The sequence below is a fragment of the Emys orbicularis genome, chromosome 3, assembly GCF_028017835.1.
Source record: "Emys orbicularis isolate rEmyOrb1 chromosome 3, rEmyOrb1.hap1, whole genome shotgun sequence".
NCBI lineage: Eukaryota > Metazoa > Chordata > Testudines > Emydidae > Emys > Emys orbicularis.
Window position 1 is genome coordinate 52,395,914 of NC_088685.1, and position 23,669 is coordinate 52,419,582.

The 23,669-nt window shown below is 43.1% G+C and overlaps 1 protein-coding gene across 1 annotated transcript in view; it reads left to right on the forward strand.

Annotated features, from left to right (window-relative positions):
- Nucleotides 1-23,669, forward strand: part of LOC135876641 (isoaspartyl peptidase/L-asparaginase-like) — a 218,198-nt gene that overhangs the window by 162,118 nt on the left and 32,411 nt on the right. The window contains exon 4 of the mRNA XM_065401920.1: nt 16,922-17,040. Within this exon, the coding sequence (XP_065257992.1) occupies nt 16,922-17,040 (119 nt within the window). The remainder of the gene's footprint in view (nt 1-16,921; nt 17,041-23,669) is intronic.

Sequence of the window (23,669 nt, forward strand, 5' to 3'; positions counted from 1 at the left end):
TATTTATAGCAACCAATCTTTCTGCAAATATCATCGCCCAATTCATCCCTGAAGTAAACTACCTTTTTAGTTAGATTGTAATATTTCTTAAGCCATGTCCTTTTAGTTGTTCAATAGTTTGTTTATTCAAATCAGTTTTCTATATGTGCTTCAATCTTATATAGGAAAAGTTCACAAGGTGGGCAGGATAATGTGGAGATTTTCTCCCTTACAAGCCCCTCCTGTGGGTTTTTGCATGATGGGGAAGTGGGATAGCCCCAGGCCCCTGAGAAATGCTGATCACCCGCAATTTCCATTCTACACAATGGGTGATGTAGATGATTAGCTGCTCATGGGATTCAAGATCTTAATTGCAAATAATACCAACACCAAGTGTTGTGGAAGAAGACCAGTATTATTAGTATAACAGATGCTGAGACAGTATTACATATAACTCTGTTACACTCGGTCATAGTCTAGGGTATAATTTAGACCAGCGAGGGGTTGTGTCACTGCCCACCCTGTAACCTGGGTGCCTCACAATGCTGTGCTGCTGTCGCTCCCAACCTGGGAAACTCACAACAAGCCACCAACATTCAGGTTGCACTCTGAGTGTCTGTGTGCTAAACAGCCCTGTGTCAGCAGCTCTGACTCCCGCAGCCTGTCTATAGCCCCACAGTGGCTTCCACCAGCCGTGGTTACTGCTTGCAGAATGACCCCAACACACTCACAGTCCCAGATTTCCCCAAAACTGTATGTTCTGCAATGTCTAGCCCTCTCCTGGACAGTTCAGATAAATAATATGGTTAATTTGTTCCTCTAAAGACACAAAACCACATCACAGCTTATTAGCTTAACTGGGGTCACTACACTCTTCCCTTTAAACACAGCAATGAGTAGGTTTATGATAAAATAAAACAAATTTGGATAACAAGAGGCCATAAGGTTACAGCAAATAAAAGTGAAAACACCCATATAAAAGTCTAAAACTTAATCTAGCAAGGTACAGGCTTTGCTCAAGATAGTTTCTTTCATCAGCCATTCTTCTTCCCAGCCATGACTCATTTTCCTTCAGTTGGGATCTTCCACAAAAGTACAAGGTGCTGGTTTCCCTGGTCGTCTTAGATGCAAAATCTTTACCTAGGCAGGTTTCTCGCCTATATTCAGTTCCAGAGACTTCAGCCCTCCAACTGTTCATTGAAGGACCCATCTTTCTCAGCTGGTTTCTGTCTAGTCATGGATACCAAAGATGGCTTCAGTCTTTGTTTATATTTCCCAAAGTTCAATTAACTTGTTTCAAGTGGCAGGATGACCTCATGCTGTTATTCCCTTCCTGTGGGCATCCCATCCTCCTGTATGATTTCTATGTAAATGGGGCTTCCGTTGTTTCTGATTCCCCCATGTTTAATTTACATAGGAGTCAGTAGATAGCTATGCCATTTCCTCCGGTTTGAGCAGCCTGCACAGTCTAATATCAATGAGTATACATAATTCCTTACATACTGTCAATACATACATTTCACAATTATATTAATCACCATTAGCTTTCAGAAAAGATCTCCTCTATACACTCTTATAATATAGTAATATTCATAGAATCACAGAATATCAGGGTTGGAAGGGACCTCAGGAGGTCATCTAGTCCAACCCCCTGCTCAAAGCAGGACCAATTTCCAACTAAATCATCCCAGCCAGGGCTTTGTCAAGCCTGACCTTAAAAACCTCTAAGGAAGGAGATTCCACCACCTCCCTAGGTAACCCATTCCAGTGCTTCACCACCCTCCTAGTGAAAAAGTTTTTCCTAATATCCAACCTAAACCTCCCCAACTGCAACTTGAGACCATTACTCCTTGTTCTGTCATCAGGTACCACTGAGAACAGTCTAGATCCATCCTCTTTGTAACCCCCTTTCAGGTAGTTGAAAGCAGCTATCAAATCCCCCCTCATTCTTCTCTTGTGCAGACTAAACAATCCCAGTTCCTTCAGCCTCTCCTCATTAGTCATGTGCTCCAGCCCCCTAATCATTTTTGTTGCCCTCCGCTGGACTCTTTCCAATTTTTCCACATCCTTCTTGTAGTGTGGGGCCCAAAACTGGATACAGTACTCCAGATGAGGCCTCACCAATGGTGAATAGAGGGGAATGATCACATCCCTCTATCTGCTGGCAATGCCCCTATTTATACAGCCAAAAATGCCGTTAGCCTTCTTGGCAACAAGGGCATACTGTTGACTCATATCCAGCTTTTCGTCCACTGTAACCCCTAGGTCCTTTTCTGCAGAACTGCTTCCTAGCCATTTGGTCCCTAGTCTGTAACAGTGAATGGGATTCTTCTGTCCTAAGTGCAGGACTCTGCACTTGTCCTTGTTGAACCTCATCAGGTTTCTTTTGGCCCAATCCTCTAATTTGTCTAGGTCCCTCTGTATCCTATCCCTACCCTCCAGCGTATCTACCATTGTATATTGTATACAGTCAGTTGATTCAATTGTTTATCACTTGAGGTTCAGAACCCCATCTTTATAAACAAGTAATCTTTTGAAATAGATTCATCTGGAGGTTTACCTCAAAGTAATGTTTATTCAAGCTGTGAGGAAGGTGACATGGAATCTGGTGGGGAAGGAAGCTCAATATCATATTGCCTGTATATAAACCTATGGTATGCCCGCATCTTGAATAGTGTGTGCAGATGTGGTCGCCCCATCTCAAAAAAGATATATTGGAATTCAAAAAGGTTCAGAAAAAGGCAACAAAAATTATTAGGGGTATGGAACAGCTTCATTATGAGTAGAGATTAATAAGACTGGGACTTTTCAGCTTGGAAAAGAGGCGACTAAGGCCAGAGGATGTTATGAAGGCTAAGACTCTAACAGAGTTCAAAAAAGAGCTAGATAAATTCATGGAGGATAGGTCCATCAATGGCTATTAGCCAGGATGGGCAGGGATGGTGTCCCTAGCCTCTGTTTGCAATAAGCTGGGAATGGGTGATAGGAGAGGATCACTCAGTGATTGCCGATTCTGTTCATTCCCTCTGAAGCACCTGGCATTGGCCACTGTCAGAAGATAGGATTCTGGGCTAGATGGACCTTTGGTCTGACCCAGTATGGCCATTCTTATGTTTGTATGTTCCATACTGTATCTTCCCCCACCAGTTTTTGCTGAAATACAAATTATTCTGTTTCTTACCACCTCTTTCCCCTGCTGTCTTGATGGTCCTGTTTCTGCTTATATGTAAATATGGATCTTCGTTGTATTTGCCTGAATATCAGGGTAAGGTCAAAGAATCAAATACACATTAAGATAGGCCTGTTTAACAGCTCTCACAGACATACTTGGTTTACACATACTTCAGTCAAAATTCCAGCGTATATTCATAACGCAATACACATCACATACAATGAGTTTTTAGTTTCTAATGATACTTCACAAGGCATAATCTGTACAAATATTATTACAACAGTATGGTAGGGTGTGAATACAGGGGTAGTTGGGTGTCACACACTCCCCTTCTTCTTGCACCTCAGGTTAACTCTTTGTTGAGGCACAGCCCAGAATTCTGTATTTTCAGGATATTTCAGAAAGTATTACGCAGAGTTAAAACCCTAGGGCTATTGTAGGTAAAACCCTGAATGAAGATGTTAATAGTTCCCAGGAAACTTCAGAGAAAAAGTACTATACATTTTCTTAGTAAACACACCACATTTAATGCACACATAAAAAATGTAAAACGTTTTTTGAAAACCATGAATAACTTTTAAACAAAATTCGTTAGGCAGTAAATCTACTGGTGTTTCTTATACAGACTTCCCCACTTTGTTGCTATTACATACATTCAAATATAAGGTTCTAACGTAACATTTATATTTCTGTACTTTAGTGCACACATTCCCCTTTGACCTTCTTTTAGACATGATGTCTCAGTCTTTGTAGAGTAACCATAATATGTAATATGTGTCACCTGGACACTTCAGAGCTCGAAAAGAATAGAAGCCTCTCATTTCTTTTCCAAACTCTTCAGAACGTTGTCAGCAAACAGACCTTCTGGGGTCTCCACAGCTAGCAGCATTCCAGCCTTTGGTTAATTATTGACTAGTCCTCAGTTACTGGTGAAACAGTTATCTGTAGTCAGTATCCCAAAGTAGTAAAGGTTCTGGGATCAGCATTTGAATATCTATTCTCTAGATCTCTATAAGATCTCATTCTATGTAGCACTATCTTTTTCCCATAAGACCACCTAAGTAAGATGATTTACATACCCTCACCTCAATTGGCTCTTCCTAGTTCTCTTTTTAACCGAGGCAGAATCCCAATTTAGAACAGTTAGCAGATAGTTGAATGTAAGATTTACAAGCTCAGTAGTGTTTAGATGTAACAAATGCTTCCCTCCCAGCTCTCCTGTAGATCCATAAAACACACAGTGGTGGACCAAACATTATTCCATTGGGGAGCTTCCCTAATAAAGCTGGAATGGCACGCACCTGTGTCCAAAGTAGCACACTGACTAGGACCCAGCCCTCGCAGCAGACACTGTTCTTAGTCCTGCATCAATCAGACACTGAGTCCACAGGGTTGTCTTTAAATTCTATATTTATCTTCTTCTGAGCCCTGATTGGCTCAACTTTCAAATGGTGAATGTGTGGGAGTTGCAACACTCCTTGTTCACAATAAAACTTTCCTATACAGCGTCACCAAACAGCTGTTGAGCTTGTCTAGTAACTGCCCGCACCCTACTTCTGGATGTTTCTGGGCCCTTCTAGCTGAGTTGCCCTGCTGTGACATACTGGGGCACAATTCAGATTAGTGGGGGGCTGTGTCACCCTGGCCCTGCAAGATTGGGTGCCTTACAATGCCTTGCTGTAGTAGCTCCCACCTGGGCTTCTCACAAACAACCTTCCATCATGCAAGTCACAACCTAAGTTTCTGTGTGTAACTTCAGCCTACCAGCTCCACCATGGCTCTCACCAGCCTTGGTTATGCTGCCGAGTGACCAGAAATGTATCTCCTGAACTGCCCAGCCCTCTCCTGGACACTACAAATAAATTAAGTCAGTTATTCCTTGAAGGGAATAATATGCCAGTTTATTACATTAAATAGTTAGCAGACCCTTCAACTTAAACACACTGAATTAGATAAAACAGCAAAACAAGTTTATTAACTACAAAGAGAGAGATTTTAAGTGAGTGTAAGTAATGAGTCATAGAAGTCAGAAATGGTAACTAGAAAAATAAAGATAAAAACTTACTAGTATCTACTTAAGAAATTATCTTAGCTGCAAAGCAAACTCTCACCACATGCTCCATCAGATTATTGACCAAGCTTTCAGGTCAATCTTTGTACAAGAGTCCAATGGCTGTTTCCTTTTATCTTCTCAGGTACAGAGAATGAGGTGGGCGGGGAGGGGGGTTTGGTGTGTGTATCCTTCCTTTTTATAGTTCCAGTCGCCCTCTTGAAAAACATTTCCAGCTAAGAAAAGACAAGAAGTCTGTGTGGAAGGATGTTCCCTGCTGGGTTTTTTCAGTTGTTTGAACTTTCTTTGATTTCCTTCCCTGCTGGATGACTCTGTTTACTGCTTAAATACAAATTAAGGCAAGCACACATTCCTTTGTCTAGGACAGACCTGTTTGCCAACTTCCGCTTGGACAGGGCTGTGGGGTTTGGAACTTATGTTAATAACATCATACAGGGAACTCTTATAACCACACATATTTTATCAGGACAGTACTGACCAGCAAATTATGAGTTTTCAAATGATACCTTACAAATCATACCTGTACAACGATTAGAGTGTGAATACAGGGGCATATTCCATCATACCTGCCCTGCCCTCTGCATGTGCAGAGGTATAGGGTACTCCAACCAAAAATCCATATCTTCTCCCCCTTTCTTTGGACTAAAATAAATCAAATGCTGCATTATAAAGCATGTGGGTTACAATAGCACATGTAGAGTTTGTGGAGTACTCTTTCTTAATGTGTAATAGCAATAGATCTGTGACTTCCCATCCTCATCTAGAGCAGATTAGGTAGCAAATTTAAAATCGAATGTCTGGGTGTGTGATATCCACAGTTGTATGTGTGCCACTTACTGGTCAATTGCAGGCTATGTTCTTTTATAAAAGTTTACACACGGTGGGTGGAAGAATAGTCCCGTGGAAAGTTCACTGCACAATTAAGAACATACATGTCAAATGAATGTATAGCATCCTTAATCTTTTTCTTAAATTTAAAATTATCCATTGATTATAGCTAAGCTCATGCCAAGCCATTCAGCCTGGAGAAACGGGAGAATTCTTTGTTGACTTTCATTTAGAAAGAAAATTTTCATTTAACAGGCATGAAAATGTGAACTCACTCACATTACTAAGGGGATGCAACTCCCAAATTCATGCCATTACTCATTCACCTTCTGAAACACTCCCATAATCAATAGTTGGGGGATATGGGCTTCAGGCTTAGGCCCTGCCCCAAGATGATATGGATAGGATTGAAATGTAGGAGAAAGAGGACCTTGGATTATATAGAAAATTTGGGCACTTATTTTAAGTGTCTAAATATCAGTTTAGGAGCCTAACTTTAGGCACCCAGTTTTGAAAATCTTCCATTATTTTGTGTTTCCTTATTCTAGCTGAGCATCAAAGTAGGAGTGGTGAAATAGCATAATAAGACTATACTCACAGAGCTTGTAGCTCACTTAGAGTCAAGAGGTATAGGTTCACAATTTTGTTCTCACTTTTACAGACACAAGAGGCTAAAAGCATCCCTGTAATAACTCCATTAATCTGCATGGGGTTATACCAGGTATGAATTTGGCCCTTTAAATTTGGTTATGTGCACATACCATGAAAAGTTACCAGCAAAGACAACCAAGCAAAAAAAGCAGGCCTAGCAGGGCTCAGAATTAGTTATGCTAAAACCAACATTCTTGAAACCATCAAGCAGGAATAATCACATTAGAAGGCAAAAATATCAAGAAATAAAACAGCTCATATACCTGAGCAGCACCAGGTTGGCCAACGGAAACCTTAAGAAGGAAGTGACATGAAGGATAGGAAAGGCATCCACAGCATTTACTAAACTTAATAATGTATGGAAATCAAAGATACTCAGAACAATCAGAATCGGAACAAAACTGAGAATTTTCAATTCAAATGTAATCTCAGTGCTAACATATGGGTGTGAGATCTGGAGATCTACTAAGATGTTAGACAAAGAAATAGATGCCTTCGAAAACCAGTGCTTATGAAAATTTATGATCATTCGTTTGAAAGACTTCATTACCAAAAAAAGTTCTGAGAGATCACCAACCAGCAAATCATTTCCACCAGAAACAGAAGGAAGCACTGGACATATTTGGGGCATGTACAATACACAGATTCCCACATGGTGCTGTTGAGTGGAAACCAACTGGTGTGAGAAAACAAGAGCATCCAAGAGAAACCTTAAGAAGAACCCTTAGTAGGGAGGGCAGAACAGTTGATCTCAGCACCACTGAGCAGAAGAAAGCAACAGCAAATGACAGAGAGGAATGAAAAAGACTAATTTCTGTCCTGAGCGCCAACATTGGCTCAGGAACGGAGTAATATAAAGCATATGTCATGCCTGTACATGAGTGAGGCACAAAATATTTAAAGTATTGGTAATTTAATATATTCATTTATTTAGATTTATTAAAAATGCATAAACCCAAAACTCTGAGTGCATGTACAAAATATTAATAGATGATCCATGAATACAATGAAGTAATGTGATATACAGCTCAAAGCCACAGAAAGCTACTTTGTGAGAGGGGAATTACTGCATATTGGAAGCCCCAGGACTCTCCAGAGTTTGGTTTTTGTTTTGTTTTGTTTTTTGTTTTTGTTTCCTCTGACCTAACTGCTAACAGTAAACCTGTGAAAAATAACTTTTTTCTCAAACATGCAAGATAGCTTTTAATAAACCTCCCCCCGCCCCAATCCCACAGTCCCTTACTTGGCATGCCTAACAGGAGTGCAGTGTCTACTCTAAAATATCTTGTTATTAGGATGGAGCTTTATGGTCCATTAGGTTAGTTCAATGCAAAACACAGATTTATTTGAAGAGGCTTCAATCAGAAAATTTGAAAAGCAGTTTACCATCTCAAGCCTTTAAAAAAAAAATCATCTGACCTGATGAGACAAATCAAGACCAAAGTGGTGATTTAATGGAGCAATCAGCAACATGTCAAATCTGATTGATGTGTCCCTTCAGAAACCTGACAGGTGATTTGATCCTCCTTGGTGCAGACAAATCTTCCCCTGAAGACCCTATCGCTAACACAAGCTGTGGAAAGATTTTTCTAGTCAACTGTCTTTTATTTTGTCCTTGAATTGAGGTGATTTTTTTTTGTTCAACCCTTTGATTTGAATAGTATTGTCCTGACCTAAAGATGTTATTTATGACATAGCATAGCACTTGCCTTTCAAAATGTCAACTGTTTAGTCAGGTGGCAAAAAGCTATTTCTCTGTTAAGGCTAAGGAAGTAATAATGTAATTTTCACAAAACACTAGTTTTAATAGCCAGGAATGTGTTTTTAAAAAACTTAAATTTACACTTGGTACAGAATCAAGGAGCACATAGTTATCTTCTAGTCTGGGCTTTTAGCTGAGCTGATATGGAATGACTGCAGAGAAAGGCAGAGTGAAAATAACAAGCACAAATCAATTGGGTGCTCATTTTAATTCCAAAGGGATACAAATCATTCCACTCTAAGTGATCATTTGGTTGTACAAAGTGTGTATTTTTGAAAGCTTTATTGAAAAGTGTCATAAAAATTATATTTTTAGCTTCTGTCAATGTAAACTACATGAGTTTCTTTGTTGCCTCCGAATCTGTTTAATTTAAAAGCTCCCAGTCCTCTCTGCTTTCACAGCTCATTCGCAGCCTTCTCTATAGAAGTCATTTTCATGCTTAAGAATATATCCTAATTTGATGTACCAGGCTGCAAATGCAGAACTCTTGTAAGCACAAACAGAGATTGCCCTATTGAAGCCAGGAACATCATAAAATATTATAAATAATTTGCTGTATAAATTAATATTTATTGTACAATATTTTTATATTCATGTTTATATAATTGGGTATATAGTATATACAAATATAAATAAACATTGCAGAAATGACTATGTTCCTTAGAATCAAGTTAGTGGCATAGATTCTTCCCTGTGTCAGGGCCACTTTGCTTCTCTCTATGGATGCAAAGTTCCCCTATAACTGGCATCACTGGGAAGGGAAGGATCACTCCTGTGTAGAGGGATCCTCTGAGGACATAGAATTGATCTAATGGTGACTACACCACCTCCTCTACCTGTGATTAACATAGGAGCTGTTGCTGTAGAAAAGGGGGGCCTGACTCCAGCAATGTCTAGTTGATCTAACAGTAGTCATTGCAATTAGCAACCAACATTGCTTAGAGCAGCCTGCAAGGACAACTTGGAACCAGTCTGACATACATATGGCCCAGGGTCAGAAGAGTTCAAAGGTGGAGTAAAGCCAAATTTGCCTGTGACTCTTTGAGTTGACCTGTATGCTCTTTAGCTGCAGCCAGTGACCAGGGCCATTGTCTATATTAATATGTGCTCAAAAGCCCAATGCAATAGCAAGGGTGATGAGAACCTTTGTATTTCATATACTAATTTCTATTTCACATCAGATTTGTAAGGCAGTAATTTCCATTAAAAAGCCGCATGCTGGTAGGGAGAATTGGGAAGAGAATGTCAAAACACATTTCCCTCTCAAAGACAGGTCTACATTGTGTTTATTTTTCTTTGTGGAGTATAAGAAAAAGTCTGTTTAACCTCTGAGAAGTTGAACAAGGTAATCATGTGTAATGCATTAGCAGTAATATGAAATTTCATATAAAGTATGCGTGATCTGAATCATGAGCCTGGTAAGGTCACATCTTTTTAATGATGTCAATTTGCAATTAAAATCAACTCAAGGGGGTTATTTGTGGAGGAGGGGAGCTAATCTTTAAATGTGCCAATTGCACAATTTGCATCAAATCCCAGTCTGACTGCTTTATTAGAATGTGTTTGGTGTGCTTCCCTAACAAAAATCAATTTTAACACCTCTCTGCAAACAATTTCTTTCCTGTAATGATCATTTTTATTTTTAATTATAAATTTAATGTATCCGTGTAGCAAGATACAATTGGAGATTAGAAGAGTATGGTTTGCTTTAAAAATGTACATATAATTGAAAAGTGTTATTAATTGAATAATAATGGATTTGAAAAATTATTATTATATTTTACTGTTATTAAAAATATTTATAAGTTACCCATCATCATAATATCTGGACACACTTTACTGGCTTAAAATGAGTATTCAGTATCCTACATAAGAAGAATAAAACACCAGGATCCCTTGCTGCCCACATATTTTAGAAAGAGAATGAATATGGAGCTGGTCAGTCAGCTAGAAACCTATTTACTTCAATAGGGCCCAGTATTTCACATCTAAAATTTAGTGTAATCATCTAGAAAAGGTCACAGCAAAGAAAAACAGCTGCAACCTTCTTCTTTCTGTAGGGCTAGAGTCTGGAAAATGCTGAGTGTAAGGTGACCAGACAGCAAGTGTGAAAAAACTGGATGGGATGGGGGGGGGGAGGGGGAGAGAGAGAATAGGCACCTATATAAGACAAAGCCCCAAATATCGGGATTGTCCCTATAAAACTGGGACAGCTGGTCACCCTAGCTGAGTGCACTCAGCCCTCATGGATATCAGTGAGTGTTGGGGTTCACCATTTTGTAAGAGTGCAGGTTCCAGCACACAGATCATAGACTCATAGAATATCAGGGTTGGAAGGGACCTCAGGAGGTCATCTAGTCCAACCCCCTGCTCAAAGCAGGACCAATTCCCAACTAAATCATCCCAGCCAGGGCTTTGTCAAGCCGGGCCTTAAAAACCTCCAAGGAAGGTGTCAAGGCTGCTTCCCCACTTTGAACTTTAGGGTACAAATGTGGGGGCTTGCATGAAGACTTCTAAGCTTAACTACCAGCTTAGATCTGGTCCGCTGCCACCATTCCCAAAGCTAATTCCCTTCCCTGGGAAGCCTTGAGAAACCTTTCACCAATTCCCTGGTGAATACAGATCCAAACCCCTTGGATCTTAAAACAAGGAGAAATTAACCATCCCCCCTCCTTTCTCCCACCAACTCCTGGTGAATACAGATCCAACCCCCTTGGATCTAAAAACAAGGAAAAATCAATCAGGTTCTTAAAAAGAAGGTTTTTAATTAAAGAAAAAGGTAAAAATCATCTCTGTAAAATCAGTATGGAAAATAACTTTACAGGGTATTCAAACTTAAAGAGCTCAGAGGACCTCCCTCTAGCCTCAGGTTCAAAGTATAGCAAACAAAGATAAACACTCTAGTAAAAGGTACATTTACAAGTTGAGAAAACAAAGATAAAAACTAACACGCCTTGCCTGGCTGTTTACTTACAAGTTTGAAATATGAGAGACTTGTTTAGAAAGATGTGGAGAACCTGGACTGATGTCTGGTCCCTCTCAGTCCCAAGAGCGAACAACCCCCTAAACAAAGAGCACAAACAAAAGCCTTCCCCCCCTCCAAGATTTGAAAGTATCTTGTCCCCTTATTGGTCCTTTGGGTCAGGTGTCAGCCAGGTTACCCGAGCTTCTTAACCCTTTACAAGTAAAAGGATTTTGGAGTCTCTGGCCAGGAGGGATTTTATAGTACTGTACACAGGAGAGCCGTTACCCTTCCCTTTATAGTTATGACAGAAGGAGATTCCACCACCTCCTTAGGTAATCCATTCTAGTGCTTCACTACCCTCCTAGTAAAAAAGATTTTTCTAATATCCAACCTAAACCTCCCCCACTGCAACTTGAGACCATTACTCCTTGTTCTGTCATCTGCTACCACTGAGAACTGTCTAGATCCATCTTCTTTGGAACCCACTTTCAGGTAGTTGAAACCAGCTATCAAATCCCCCCTCATTCTTCTCTTCTGCAGACTAAATAATCCCAGTTCCCTCAGCCTCTCCTCATGAGTCATGTGCTCCAGCCCCCTAATCATTTTTGTTGCCCTCTGCTGTACGCTTTCCAATTTTTCCACATCCTTCTTGTAGTGTGGGACCCAAAACTGGACACAGTACTCTAGATGAGGCCTCACCAATGGTGAATAGAGGGGAATGATCATGTCCCTCGATCTGCTGGCAATGCTCCTACTTATACAGCCCAAAATGCCGTTAGCCTTCTTGGCAACAAGGGCACACTGTTGACTCATATCCAGCTTCTCATCCACTGTAACCCCTAGGTCCTTTTCTGCAGAACTGCTGTCTAGCCACTTGGTCCCTAGTCTGTAGCAGTGCATGGGATTCTTCCAACCTAAGTGCAGGACTCTGCACTTGTCCTTGTTGAACCTCATCACATTTCTTATGCCCAATCCTCTAATTTGTCTAGATCCTTCTGTATCCTGTCCCTACCCTCCAGCGTATCTACCACTCCTCCCAGTTTAGTGTCATCTGCAAATTTGCTGAGGGTGCAATCCCCGCCATCTCCAGATCATTAAAGAAGATATTGAACAAAACCGGCCCCAGGACCGACCTCTGGGGCACTCCGCTTGATACCGGCTGCCAACTAGACATGGAGCCATTGATCACTACCCATTGAGCCCGACGATCTAGCCAGCTTTATATCCACCTTGTAATCCATTCATTCAGCCCATACTTCTTTAACTTGCTGGCAAGAATACTGTGGGAGACCATATCAAAAGCTTTGCTAAAGTCAAGGAATAACAGGTCCACTGCTTTCCCCTCATCCACAGAGCCAGTTATCTCATCATAGAAGGCAATTAGGTTAGTCAGGCATGACTTGCCCTTGGTGAATCCATGCTGACTGTTCTTGATCACTTTCCTCTCCTCAAAGTGCTTCAAAATTGATTCCTTGAGGACCTGCTCCATGATTTTTCCAGGGACTTAGGTAAGGCTGACTGGCCTGTAGTTTCCTGGATCCTCCTTCTTCCCTTTTTTAAAGATGGGCACTACATTAGCCTTTTTCCAGTCATCCAGGACCTCCCCTGATAGCCATGAGTTTTCAAAGATAATGGCCAATGGTGCTGCAATCACATCTGCCAATTCCTTTAGTGCAGTGCATCTGGCCCCATGGACTTGTGCACATCCAGCTTTTCTAAATAGTCGTGAACTACTTCTTTCTCCACAGAGGGCTGGTCACCTCCTCCCCATACTGTGTTGCCCAGTGCAGTAGTCTGGGAGCTGACCTTGTTCGTGAAGACAGAGGCAAAAAAAGCATTGAGTACATTAGCTTTTTCCACATCCTCTGTCACTAGGTTGCCTCCCCCATTCAGTAAGGGGCCTGCACTTTCCCTGACCTTCTTGTTGCTAACATACCTGTAGAAACCCTTCTTGTTACTCTTAACATCCCTTGCTAGCTGCAACTCCAAGTGTGATTTGGCCATCCTGATTTCACTCCTGCATGCCTGAGCAATATTTTTATACTCCTCCATAGTCATTTGTCCAATCTTCCACTTCTTACAAGCTTCTTTTTTGTGTTTAAGATCAGCAAGGATTTCACTGTTAAGCCAAGCTGGTCGCTTGCTGTATTTACTATTCTTTCTACACATCGGGATGGTTTGTTCCTGCAACCTCAATAAGGATTCTGGCCCTGTCAACACTGGTTCTCCACTTGCGAAGTAACTCCCTGCTCTCCATGTGTCAGTATATAATGCCTGCATCTGTAACTTTCACTCTATGCATCCGAAGAAGTGAGGTTTTTACCCACGAAAGCTTATGCCCAAATAAATCTGTTAGTCTTTAAGGTGCCACCAGACTCCTTGTTGTTTTTAAAATACAGCCAGCTCTCCTGGACTCGTTTCCCCCTCATTTTATTCTCCCAGGGGATCCTGCCCATCAGTTCCCTGAGAGAGTCAAAGTCTGCTTTTCTGAAGTCCAGGGTCCATATTCTGCTGCTCTCCTTTCTTCCTTGTGTCAGGATCCTGAACTCGACCATCTCAGGGTCACTACCTCCCAGGTTCCCATCCACTTTTGCTTCCCCTACTAATTCTTCCCTGTTTGTGAGCATCAGGTCAGGAAGAGCTCTGCCCCTAGTTGGTTCCTCCAGCACTTGCACCAGGAAGATCCTTGCACCAGATCCTTACTCAAGACTTCCATTGATTTCAATAGGCTTCGTATTAGGCCTGATCTCATGGCATTGAAGTCAATGGGAGTCTTTCCATTAACTTCACTGAGCATTGGATTGGGCTCTTAGTGATTGTACCTTAAGATCTAAATTTTCAAAAGTGACTAGTCATTTTGGGTGTCTCAAGTTTTGAGTGCCTAAGATGGGATACTTTACAGCCTCCTGATTTGCAGAAAGTGCTGGATATAAATGTCACATCATTATAACAACAACGTTAATGTATGTCGCTGGAGCTTGATCCTTTGGACAGTCATTAAATATGCTTTTGTTTTCTAAAAAATGAATTAGATTAATGTATTTTGCTATGGAAAAGGTGTCTGCTCAAGAGACTTCACATATTTCTTAGGAAATTTCATTATGGGTTTTGTAGCAAATCAACATAGAATGAAGATCTCATGATAATATAGTACAGAGGTTTTTAAACTCTGGTCCATGGACCACCAGTGGTCCGTGACATCCATTCAGATGGTCCGCGGATAGTTCCCTCTAAGGTGCGCGTGTGGGCAGCCGCACACGAGAGAATGAAGGGCCATCCACCTAATTAGTGGAGCTGTACAGCTGTGGCTCCACTAATTAGGTGCCTGGCCCCTGAGAAGACGCACATGTAAGGTGAAGTGGTGGACTTGTGGGGGAATAGGAGGTAGGTGGGAGGGAGCAGTGGGGTGAAAAGAGGGGGTGGGCGGAATTTGGAACGTGCAAGGCTGCGGCAGCCAGAGAAAGAGGCAATTTTCCCCAGCTCCAGGGCTGCGGCTGCCAAGGAGAGACCCCCCCCCCCTCCTTCCCAGCCCCAGCTTGGGGGCTGCTGTGGCGGGGGCAGAGAGGGCACATCCATTGCATTACAAAGATAAGACTACTGATATTAAAATATGAGTTGTGAGCTTTTATTTGTAGAACAAAAACCATTAATTATTATTAAGGGTTTTTTTTTTAATATAGCGCTTTTTACAATAGTTAGCTAATGGTACAAACAACATTTGTAAAGATCATTGGTGAGGCCTCATCTGGAGTACTGTGTCCAGTTTTGGGCCCCACACTACAAGAAGGATGTGGAAATATTGGAAAGAGTCCAGCGGAGGGCAACAAAATTGATTAGGGGGCTGGAGCACATGACTTATGAGGAGAGGCTGAGGGAACTGGGATTGTTTAGTCTCCAGAAGAGAAGAATGAGGGGGGATTTGATAGCTGCTTTCAACTACCTGAAGGGGGGTTCCAAAGAGGATGGAGCTCAGCTGTTCTCAGTGGTGGCAGATGACAGAACAAGGAGCAATGGTCTCAAGTTGCAGTGGGGGATGTCTAGGTTGGATATTAGGAAACACTATTTCACTAGGAGGGTGGTGAAGCACTGGAATGCGTTACCTAGGGAGGTGGTGGAATCTCCTTCCTTGGAGGTTTTTAAGGCCCGGCTTGACAAAGCCCTGGCTGGGATGATTTAGTTGGGAATTGGTCCTGCTTTGAGCAGGGGGTTGGACTAGATGACCTCCTGAGGTCCCTTCCAACCCTGATATTCTATGATTCTATGATTAAGTGGTCCGTCAAGAACCTCAGCAATTTTCAAGTGGTCCGCGAAAAAAAAAGTTTGAGAACCACTGACATAGTATATCTCTCTCAGCTCCTCACTGCCAGAATGGTAATCCACATTTACTAGTGTTGTATCATACAGAACAATTTCAATTTGGATTGAGCATGCATAGAGATTGCTGACTTTTGTGTACAACTAGCATAGACAGTAGAACAAAACCCAAGAAAATCTATTGGCATAGTGTAAAAGGACAACATTGAGGGACAGCTATCATTTAATTTTTGCGAGTTAATTCAGCACTCACCTTTGTTAATGATGGCATTTTTGCCTTAACTACAGGCAGAAAAGCTCAAAGGAGGACTGCCTTGTCAATACTCCACATGAGGTATCCTGTCTTGACACACAGTTGATGTATGTCACATATAGTATAGTTGTGAGGCTTAATGTTTGTGAAGTGCTTTGAGATCGTTTTATGAAAGACACCATAGAAGAGGAAAGTAGTTGTGAGTGACAATTTGGTTAGGAGGGATATTGTGCTAATTCAAGAAGTAGTATATCCATCTCACTAAAGCATAGTTACTACTGACAGTTAGGCAGGAAAATAATCATGGAACACTTGTTAATTAGAAAAGCATGAATATGTTTGTAGGTAAGAGCAATAACTTATCCTGATATTATCAGAGACCCCCCCCCTTATTATATTTTAATTTTTTATTAGTTTTAATTAACATTTTACATTTTATTAAATTTAAATTTATTAAATACATTTTATAAATATGTTTTATACCTATTTTTTACATAAATATTTTATATAAATATTTGGTTAATATAGCTTTGAGTCCAAACCCCCTGAAATTGTGCATATAGCAAAATAGGGAGCTAGCCTCCTATCTCTGTTGTGCCCAGTGGTCTAGTAAACTGTGTATGAGACAGCTTTCCAGGTATTCCTAAAATTATAATCTACACTCTGACACTGACTCTGTCTTTGGCTTGTGCAAATCAAGTATAGTCTTTGCATTTGGGAACAAAAAGGAGCTAATATTACTTACCTGCCTCCTAGGCACATTGTGAGGATTAATTAGTTAATGTTTGTATAGCCCTTTGAAGATGAAAAGCTCTGTTTAGGTACTAAGTGTTATTTTTATGTGCTAAATGGTTATTGTGTGGTGGTGCTTCTGGCAATGCAGCTGTTCAACTTGGAGTTACAATATTGTTTTCTCTGTGTTTTAGGGTTCATGACACAGTGGGTGCAGTTGCTATAGACTGTGAAGGTAACATGGCTTGTGCAACTTCAACTGGAGGCATCACAAATAAAATGGTTGGACGTGTTGGTGACACCCCAGTCATAGGTATGAAAAGTTTTAGAACATTTAGCAAAGAATCAAAAATATTCAAACACTTTTGGAACACGAGCATAAATGCTGATGGGAAAGCGAACTGGTTAAGGGAAGGCATAGACATGATGATTAAAATTGTGGTGGCACTTTTATTAGTTATAATTTATTATTTGCTCATTGGTGACAGTGAGCTCAGCTCCAGGCTTCTCTAACTTGCACCCAGGGCAGGGCAGAGAGAGAGAGATAGAGAGCCATAATTGGCTCTGGCACGTCTTCCTTTATCTGCTGTGCCCAGTGCAAGCTAGTTACAGCAAAGAATCTGGGCCACAGTGAGCAGAACAGATCATGCTTTTAAACATTTGTATATCCAGACTGAATATTTATTCAAATACACATTTACAGCAGTGAGGGATTAGACCTGGAGACCTTACCAGATGTGAAAGAGAAAGTTTGTATCCCCTTGAAATACAAGGAATGTACTTCATATGGAAATTTTACTCAGGGTGTGAACAGAGCACCCTCTTTCAGCAACTGACACCTCTGGTTTAAAATTGTTCACCTGTACAATGGTGTTTAAAATTCAGTTGTTTAACAGATTCAGATAATATTTCCACTAGCAAGTTAGCATATAAATGTGTTCTGGGATGAATGTATTTAGGGGATCACAATAAATTACGGCTGATGGGGAAGAGGCTGAGTAACAGAAAGGGGATGGCAATACCACTCTGAGTATTTTGTTGGGTTGCTACAGGGGAATAATGAATCTTTGAGGTTTGTTACTACTCTATAGAAACCTATGGTACGCCCACATCTTGAATACTGTGTGCAGATGTGGTTGCCCCATCTCAAAAAAAGATATATTGGAATTGGAAAAGGTACAGAGAAGGGCAACAAAAATCATTAAGGGTATGGAACAGCTTCCATATGAAGAGAGATTAATAAGACTGGGACTTTTTAGCTTGGAAATGAGACGACTAAGGGGGGATATGATACAGGTCTATAAAATCTTGACTGGTGTGGAGAAAGTAAATAAGGAAGTGTTATTTACTCCTTCTCATAACACAAGAACTAGGGGTCACCAAATGAAATTAACAGGCAGCAGGTTTAAAACAAACAAAAGGAAGTATTTCTTCACACAACATACAGTCAACCTGTGGAACTCTTTGCCAAAGGGTTGGTCCTGCTTTGGGCAGGGGCTTGGACTAGATGACCTCCTGAGGTCTCTTCCAACCCTAATTTTCTATGATTCTATGTTGTGAAGGCCAAGGCTATAACAGGGTTCAAAAAAGAACTAGATAAATTCATGGAGGATAGGTCCATAATGGCTATTAGCCAGGACGGGCAGGGATGGTGTCCCTAGCCTCTGTTTTCCAAAAGCTGGGAACGGGCGACAAGGGATGTATCACTCAATGATTGCCTGTTCTGTTCATTCCCTCTGAAGCACCTGGCATTGGTCACTGTCAGAAGACAGGATACTGGGCTAGCTGGACCTTTGGGCTAACCCATTATGGCCATTCTTATGTTCTCAGTTGTTTCAGTGTATTTTGATGTTTGGCATGGTGGCTTAGAGGAAGCGAACTGTAGTGCATAGTTAACTAAAACTATATACTGACTAAGATCGTAGAAGGTCTACTGCAATTGTTACTGTGTAAGAAGAAAGAATAAGTGTTTTCAAAAACTGAGAGTAGGGTAATACCTTTTCGTTATCTCACTTCTGAAACCACTAAATGTGATGCAAATTCAGACGTCTATTTTTAATGTTACATTTTTAGTTCTATTAAATCATCATCATATTTGTATAAAACCACAGCACACTAGCAGTCAAAATGCAGGAGGTGGTTGTCAGCAGACTGAGGCTTACACACAGATTGACTGAGATACACAACAGCGAGAGCATGCTGCATGCAGGACAGTCTGCTTCTCCCAGCCAGAGACAGGGCTTAGCTCAGCAGACAGGAACTTTCAAATCCTTGTTAGGAAAGATTAATATCTAGGTAAGGGGATGTGTGTGGGATTCTTTGTGTTAGCCTTCTAAGCTGTGTGCTACCTACCTTTGTTTTAAAGAAGTTGTTTTTTGTGTCAGTAATCAGTCATTGTCACAGGCTCCCAGAGCAAAAGGCTTACCAGTACCAAAATCAGTTGGACCTCTTGGGTAAACATGATTGGGAAACGGGGGCTGCAACCCAGAGATCCAGTCTGAGAGGGATTGTACCACTTGGTTTCACCCAGAGGGAGGTGCAGGGAGCCAGGCTTGTCAGCTGAGGGTGAACGCAAAGGGGACAAAAAGGGTTCTAAAGTAACTGTGATGCACAATTCCCTGAGCTATAAGTGTAGCAGTGATAAATGTATATGCATACTTACGATCGGGAAAGCTTGGATTCTCTTTCATTACATTTTTGAAAAGACAAATAACAGTGGCCTGTACTGTGTGAAAAACAGACTAGAAAAATCCATCCACTTTAAGGCCTGGTCTACACTAGGCGTTTATGTCGAATTTAGCGCCGTTACATCGAATTAACCCTGCACCCGTCCACACCACGAGGCTATTTAGTTTGACATAGAGGTCTCTTAAATTCGACTTCTGTACTCCTCCCCAACGAGAGGAGTAGCGCTAAATTCAACATGGCCATATCGAATTAGGCTTGGTGTGGATGGAAATCGACGCTAATAGCTCCGGGAGCTATCCCACAGTGCACCACTCTGTTGACGCTCTGGACAGCAGTCCGAGCTCGGATGCTCTGACCAGCCACACAGGAAAAGCCCCGGGAAAATTTGAATTCCTTTTCCTGTCTGGGCAGTTTGAATCTCATTTCCTGTTTGGACAGCGTGGCGAGCTCAGCAGCACTGGCAACGATGCAGAGCTCTCCAGCAGAGATGGCCGTGCAATCCCAGAATAGAAAGAGGGCCCCAGCATGGACTGATCGGGAAGTCTTGGATCTCATCGCTGTGTGGGGCGATGAGTCCGTGCTTTCCGAGCTGCGCTCCAAAAGACGGAACGCAAAGATCTATGAGAAGATCTCTAAAGCCATGGCAGAGAGAGGATACAGCCGGGATGCAACGCAGTGCCACGTGAAAATCAAGGAGCTGAGACAAGGCTACCAGAAGACCAAAGAGGCAAATGGACGATCCGGATCCCAGCCCCACACATCCCGTTTCTACGAGGCACTGCATTCCATCCTAGGTGCGGCCGCCACCACTACCCCACCACTGACCGTGGACTCTGAGGATGGGATATTGTCCACGGCCGCTTCCTCGGACATGGTAGCAGACGGGGAAGATGAGGAGGACGACGCAGTCGACAGCGCTTACCAAGCTGATTTCCCCGACAGCCAGGAGCTCTTCATCACCCTTACAGAGATCCCCTACCAACCCTCCCCAGCATGTAACCCGGACACAGATTCAGGGGAAGGATCAAGCGGTAAGTGCTTTAAACATCTAAACATTTATTTTTAACAAAACTGGAATATTAAGAATAAGAACAATGTGTGCTTCATGATTTCTTTACCCTGGGCGCTTAAGTATTCAGTTCCAACTATTTAAAAAAAATCTAACAGTGTCCGGTTGTGCATGATTCTGCTGCCCAAGATACTCCACTCTTTAGTCCCTGCCACTGCAGCTATATGAAAATCCGGTCTATATGTCCGGGGATAGAGCAATAATCCTCCACGGACATCTCGACGAAGCTCTCCTGCAGGTAATGGGAAAGCCTGTTCATCAGGTTCCTGGGGAGAGCAGCCTTACTGGGTCCTCCGAAGTAGGAGACGTTCCCGCGCCAGGAGACAAGCAAGTACTCCGGGATCATTGCCTTGCACAGCATGACGGCATAGGGCCCTGGTCTTTGCAGGCTTTCCCGAAGCATCCTTTCCTTCTCGCTGTCCGAGATCCTCATGATAGTTATGTCGCTCATGATGACCTGCTTTGAATTAGGTAGGGGACTGTTAGTATTGGGACTGCTTGCAAGTTCCTTTACAGAACTGTAACCGCTGGTTTACAGCCACGCGGTGGAGGCGGGAGAGGGGCAGCATACAGGGATCTTTCCCTGGGACATCCGCAAGGGGGTGGGACAGGGCCAGAGTTCATGCTTGGCTGATTGCTGCCAGCAGAGACTGGCATTGCTTTCAATGTGAAAGGAGGCCAGTGGTACTACAAAAGTTTTAAGCAGCCACAAGTCTACGGCTTACCATGTTTGCCTGCTACAAAGATTAGGGTGTCCTGCCACGCTTCCCAGATCGGCAGTGCAAAACCCCAGGCACTGAAGGCGAGGTCCGAAAATTCGACCTTGTCCTGAGTGCGCATGTGATAGGTGCGGTGCATGGTCTTGTTCACAGAGAAAGACTATGTTCTTTGTTCACAACTACATTTGTCTTTCGGAGGAATTCACTACCTTTTTCTCATTCCCACAGCCACATCTGCGACTGTCTCCCAACCCAGCCTGGCATCACACTCCCAGAGGCTAGCGCACATTAGGCGGAGGAAGAAGAAGACGCGAGAGGACATGTTCTCAGAACTAATGGGCTGCTCCCGAGCCCAGGCAGCACAGCAGAACCATTGGAGGGAGAATTTGTCCCAAATGCACTGGACACACATGGAACGGGAGGAGAGGTGGCGGCAGGAAGACCAGCAGGCGACTCAAACGCTGCTTGGACTTCTGAGGGAGCAAACGGACATGCTCCGGCGCCTTGTTGATGTTCTGCAGGAACGGAGGCATGAGGACAGAGCCCCGCTGCAGTCTATCATTAACCGCACTCCCCCGCCACCAAGTCCCATACCCCCCTCGCCCAAAGTCCAAAGAAGGAGGGGCGGCAGAGTCCGTGAAAACTCTCACTCCACCCCTGCAGACTGCTCAAGCACCAGAAGGCTGTTATTCCCCAAAATTTGAAAAGTCCTTTCCTGCCCGCCTCACCCAAGCCCCCGTCCAAGTTTCACCCCCCAGTTTCATGTGTGGTTGTTAATAAAAAATATGCTTCTGTTCATTACTGTTTCAGTCATGTTCTTTTGAGGGAGAGTCTGTCTGAAGGGGGGGAAGGGGCTTGGTAATTGGACAGGACAGTCACCTTTAGCAGGGTACAGAGGCGGGGGCAGGTCCAGCAGCAGGGCACATACACAGTGCAGTGACTAGTTACCCTGGTCAGTCTGGGAGGTGGTTTTCATGTTCTGTGCGTGGTGGGGGTGGGGGTTGCACTGAGACTTTGTTGTGGGGGAGGGCAGTTACAAATCTTATGCAGCGGTCCTTGTCCTGGATCACAGAGCCACGCAGCAGGGGATCTGTAACCCTCCTCCCCCTGCCATAAAGTCACATAGCCCCCACATACACGCAGTCCCACTCAGGAGGGCTGGCAGGCTCCGTTGAAACAACAAGTCCGCCACTGCGAATCCTGTCATTCCTGGAGTTTAGAAGGATCATTTGCATCAGTACACTACACCCGCTCTCCACCACAGTCTGCGTCCCAGGTTTCAAACATTCCCGCGAAAACAGTAATAAAGACAACGGTGTTCATTAACAAAATAAAACTGATTTAATTTTTTTGGAAGGGGGTGGAGGGGGTCTGTAACTGGAGAGGATAGTCAACATTAACTGGGTAAAGAAACGGGGGCAGGTTCAGCTTCTCTGTACAGAAACTTAAAAGTCACTGGTTACCCTGCTCACTGTGGAACCAAGCTTTCAAAGCCTCCCGGATGCACAGCGCGTCCCGCTGGGCTCTTCTAATCGCCCGGCTGTCTGGCTGTGCGTAATCAGATGACAGGCTATTTGCCTCAACCTCCCACCCCGCCATAAAGGTCTCCCCCTTGCTCTCACACAGATTGTGGAGCACACAGCAAGCTGCTATAACAATGGGGATATTGGTTTCGCTGAGATCACAGCGAGTCAGTAAGCTTCTCCATCTCCCCTTGAGACGGCCAAAAGCACACTCCACCACCATTCTGCACTTGCTCAGCCGGTAGTTGAACAGTTCTTTTTCAGTGTCCAGGGCGCCAGTGTAGGGCTTCATGAGCCAGGGCATTAGCGGGTACGCTGGGTCCCCAAGGATCACTGTAGGCATCTCCACATCCCGAAGAGTTATTTTGTGGTCCGGGAAGTAAATACCTTCCTGCAGCCGTCTAAACAGACCAGAGTTCCTGAAGACGCGAGCGTCATGAACCTTGCCCGGCCATCCGACGCTGATGTTTGTAAAACGTCCCCGATGGTCCACCAGTGCTTGCAGCACCATTGAAAAGTATCCCTTTCTGTTAATGTACTGGCTGGCCTGGTGCTCCGGTACCAGGATAGGGATGTGAGTTCCATCTATAGCCCCACCGCAGTTTTGGAATCCCATCGCGGCGAAGCCATCTATGATGACCTCCACGTTTCCCAGGGTCACTACCTTTGAGAGCAGTACCTTAACTATTGCGTTGGCTACTTGCATCACAACAACCCCCACGGTAGATTTGCCCACGCCAAACTGGTTCGCGACAGACCGGTAGCTGTCCGGCGTTGCAAGCTTCCAGAGGGCTATGGCCACTCGCTTCTGGACAGTCAGGGCTGCTCGCATCCGGGTGTCATTGCGCTTCAGGGCAGGGGACAGCAACTCACAAAGTTCCATGAAAGTCCCCTTCCGCATGCGAAAGTTTCGCAGCCACTGGGATTCATCCCAGACCTGCAG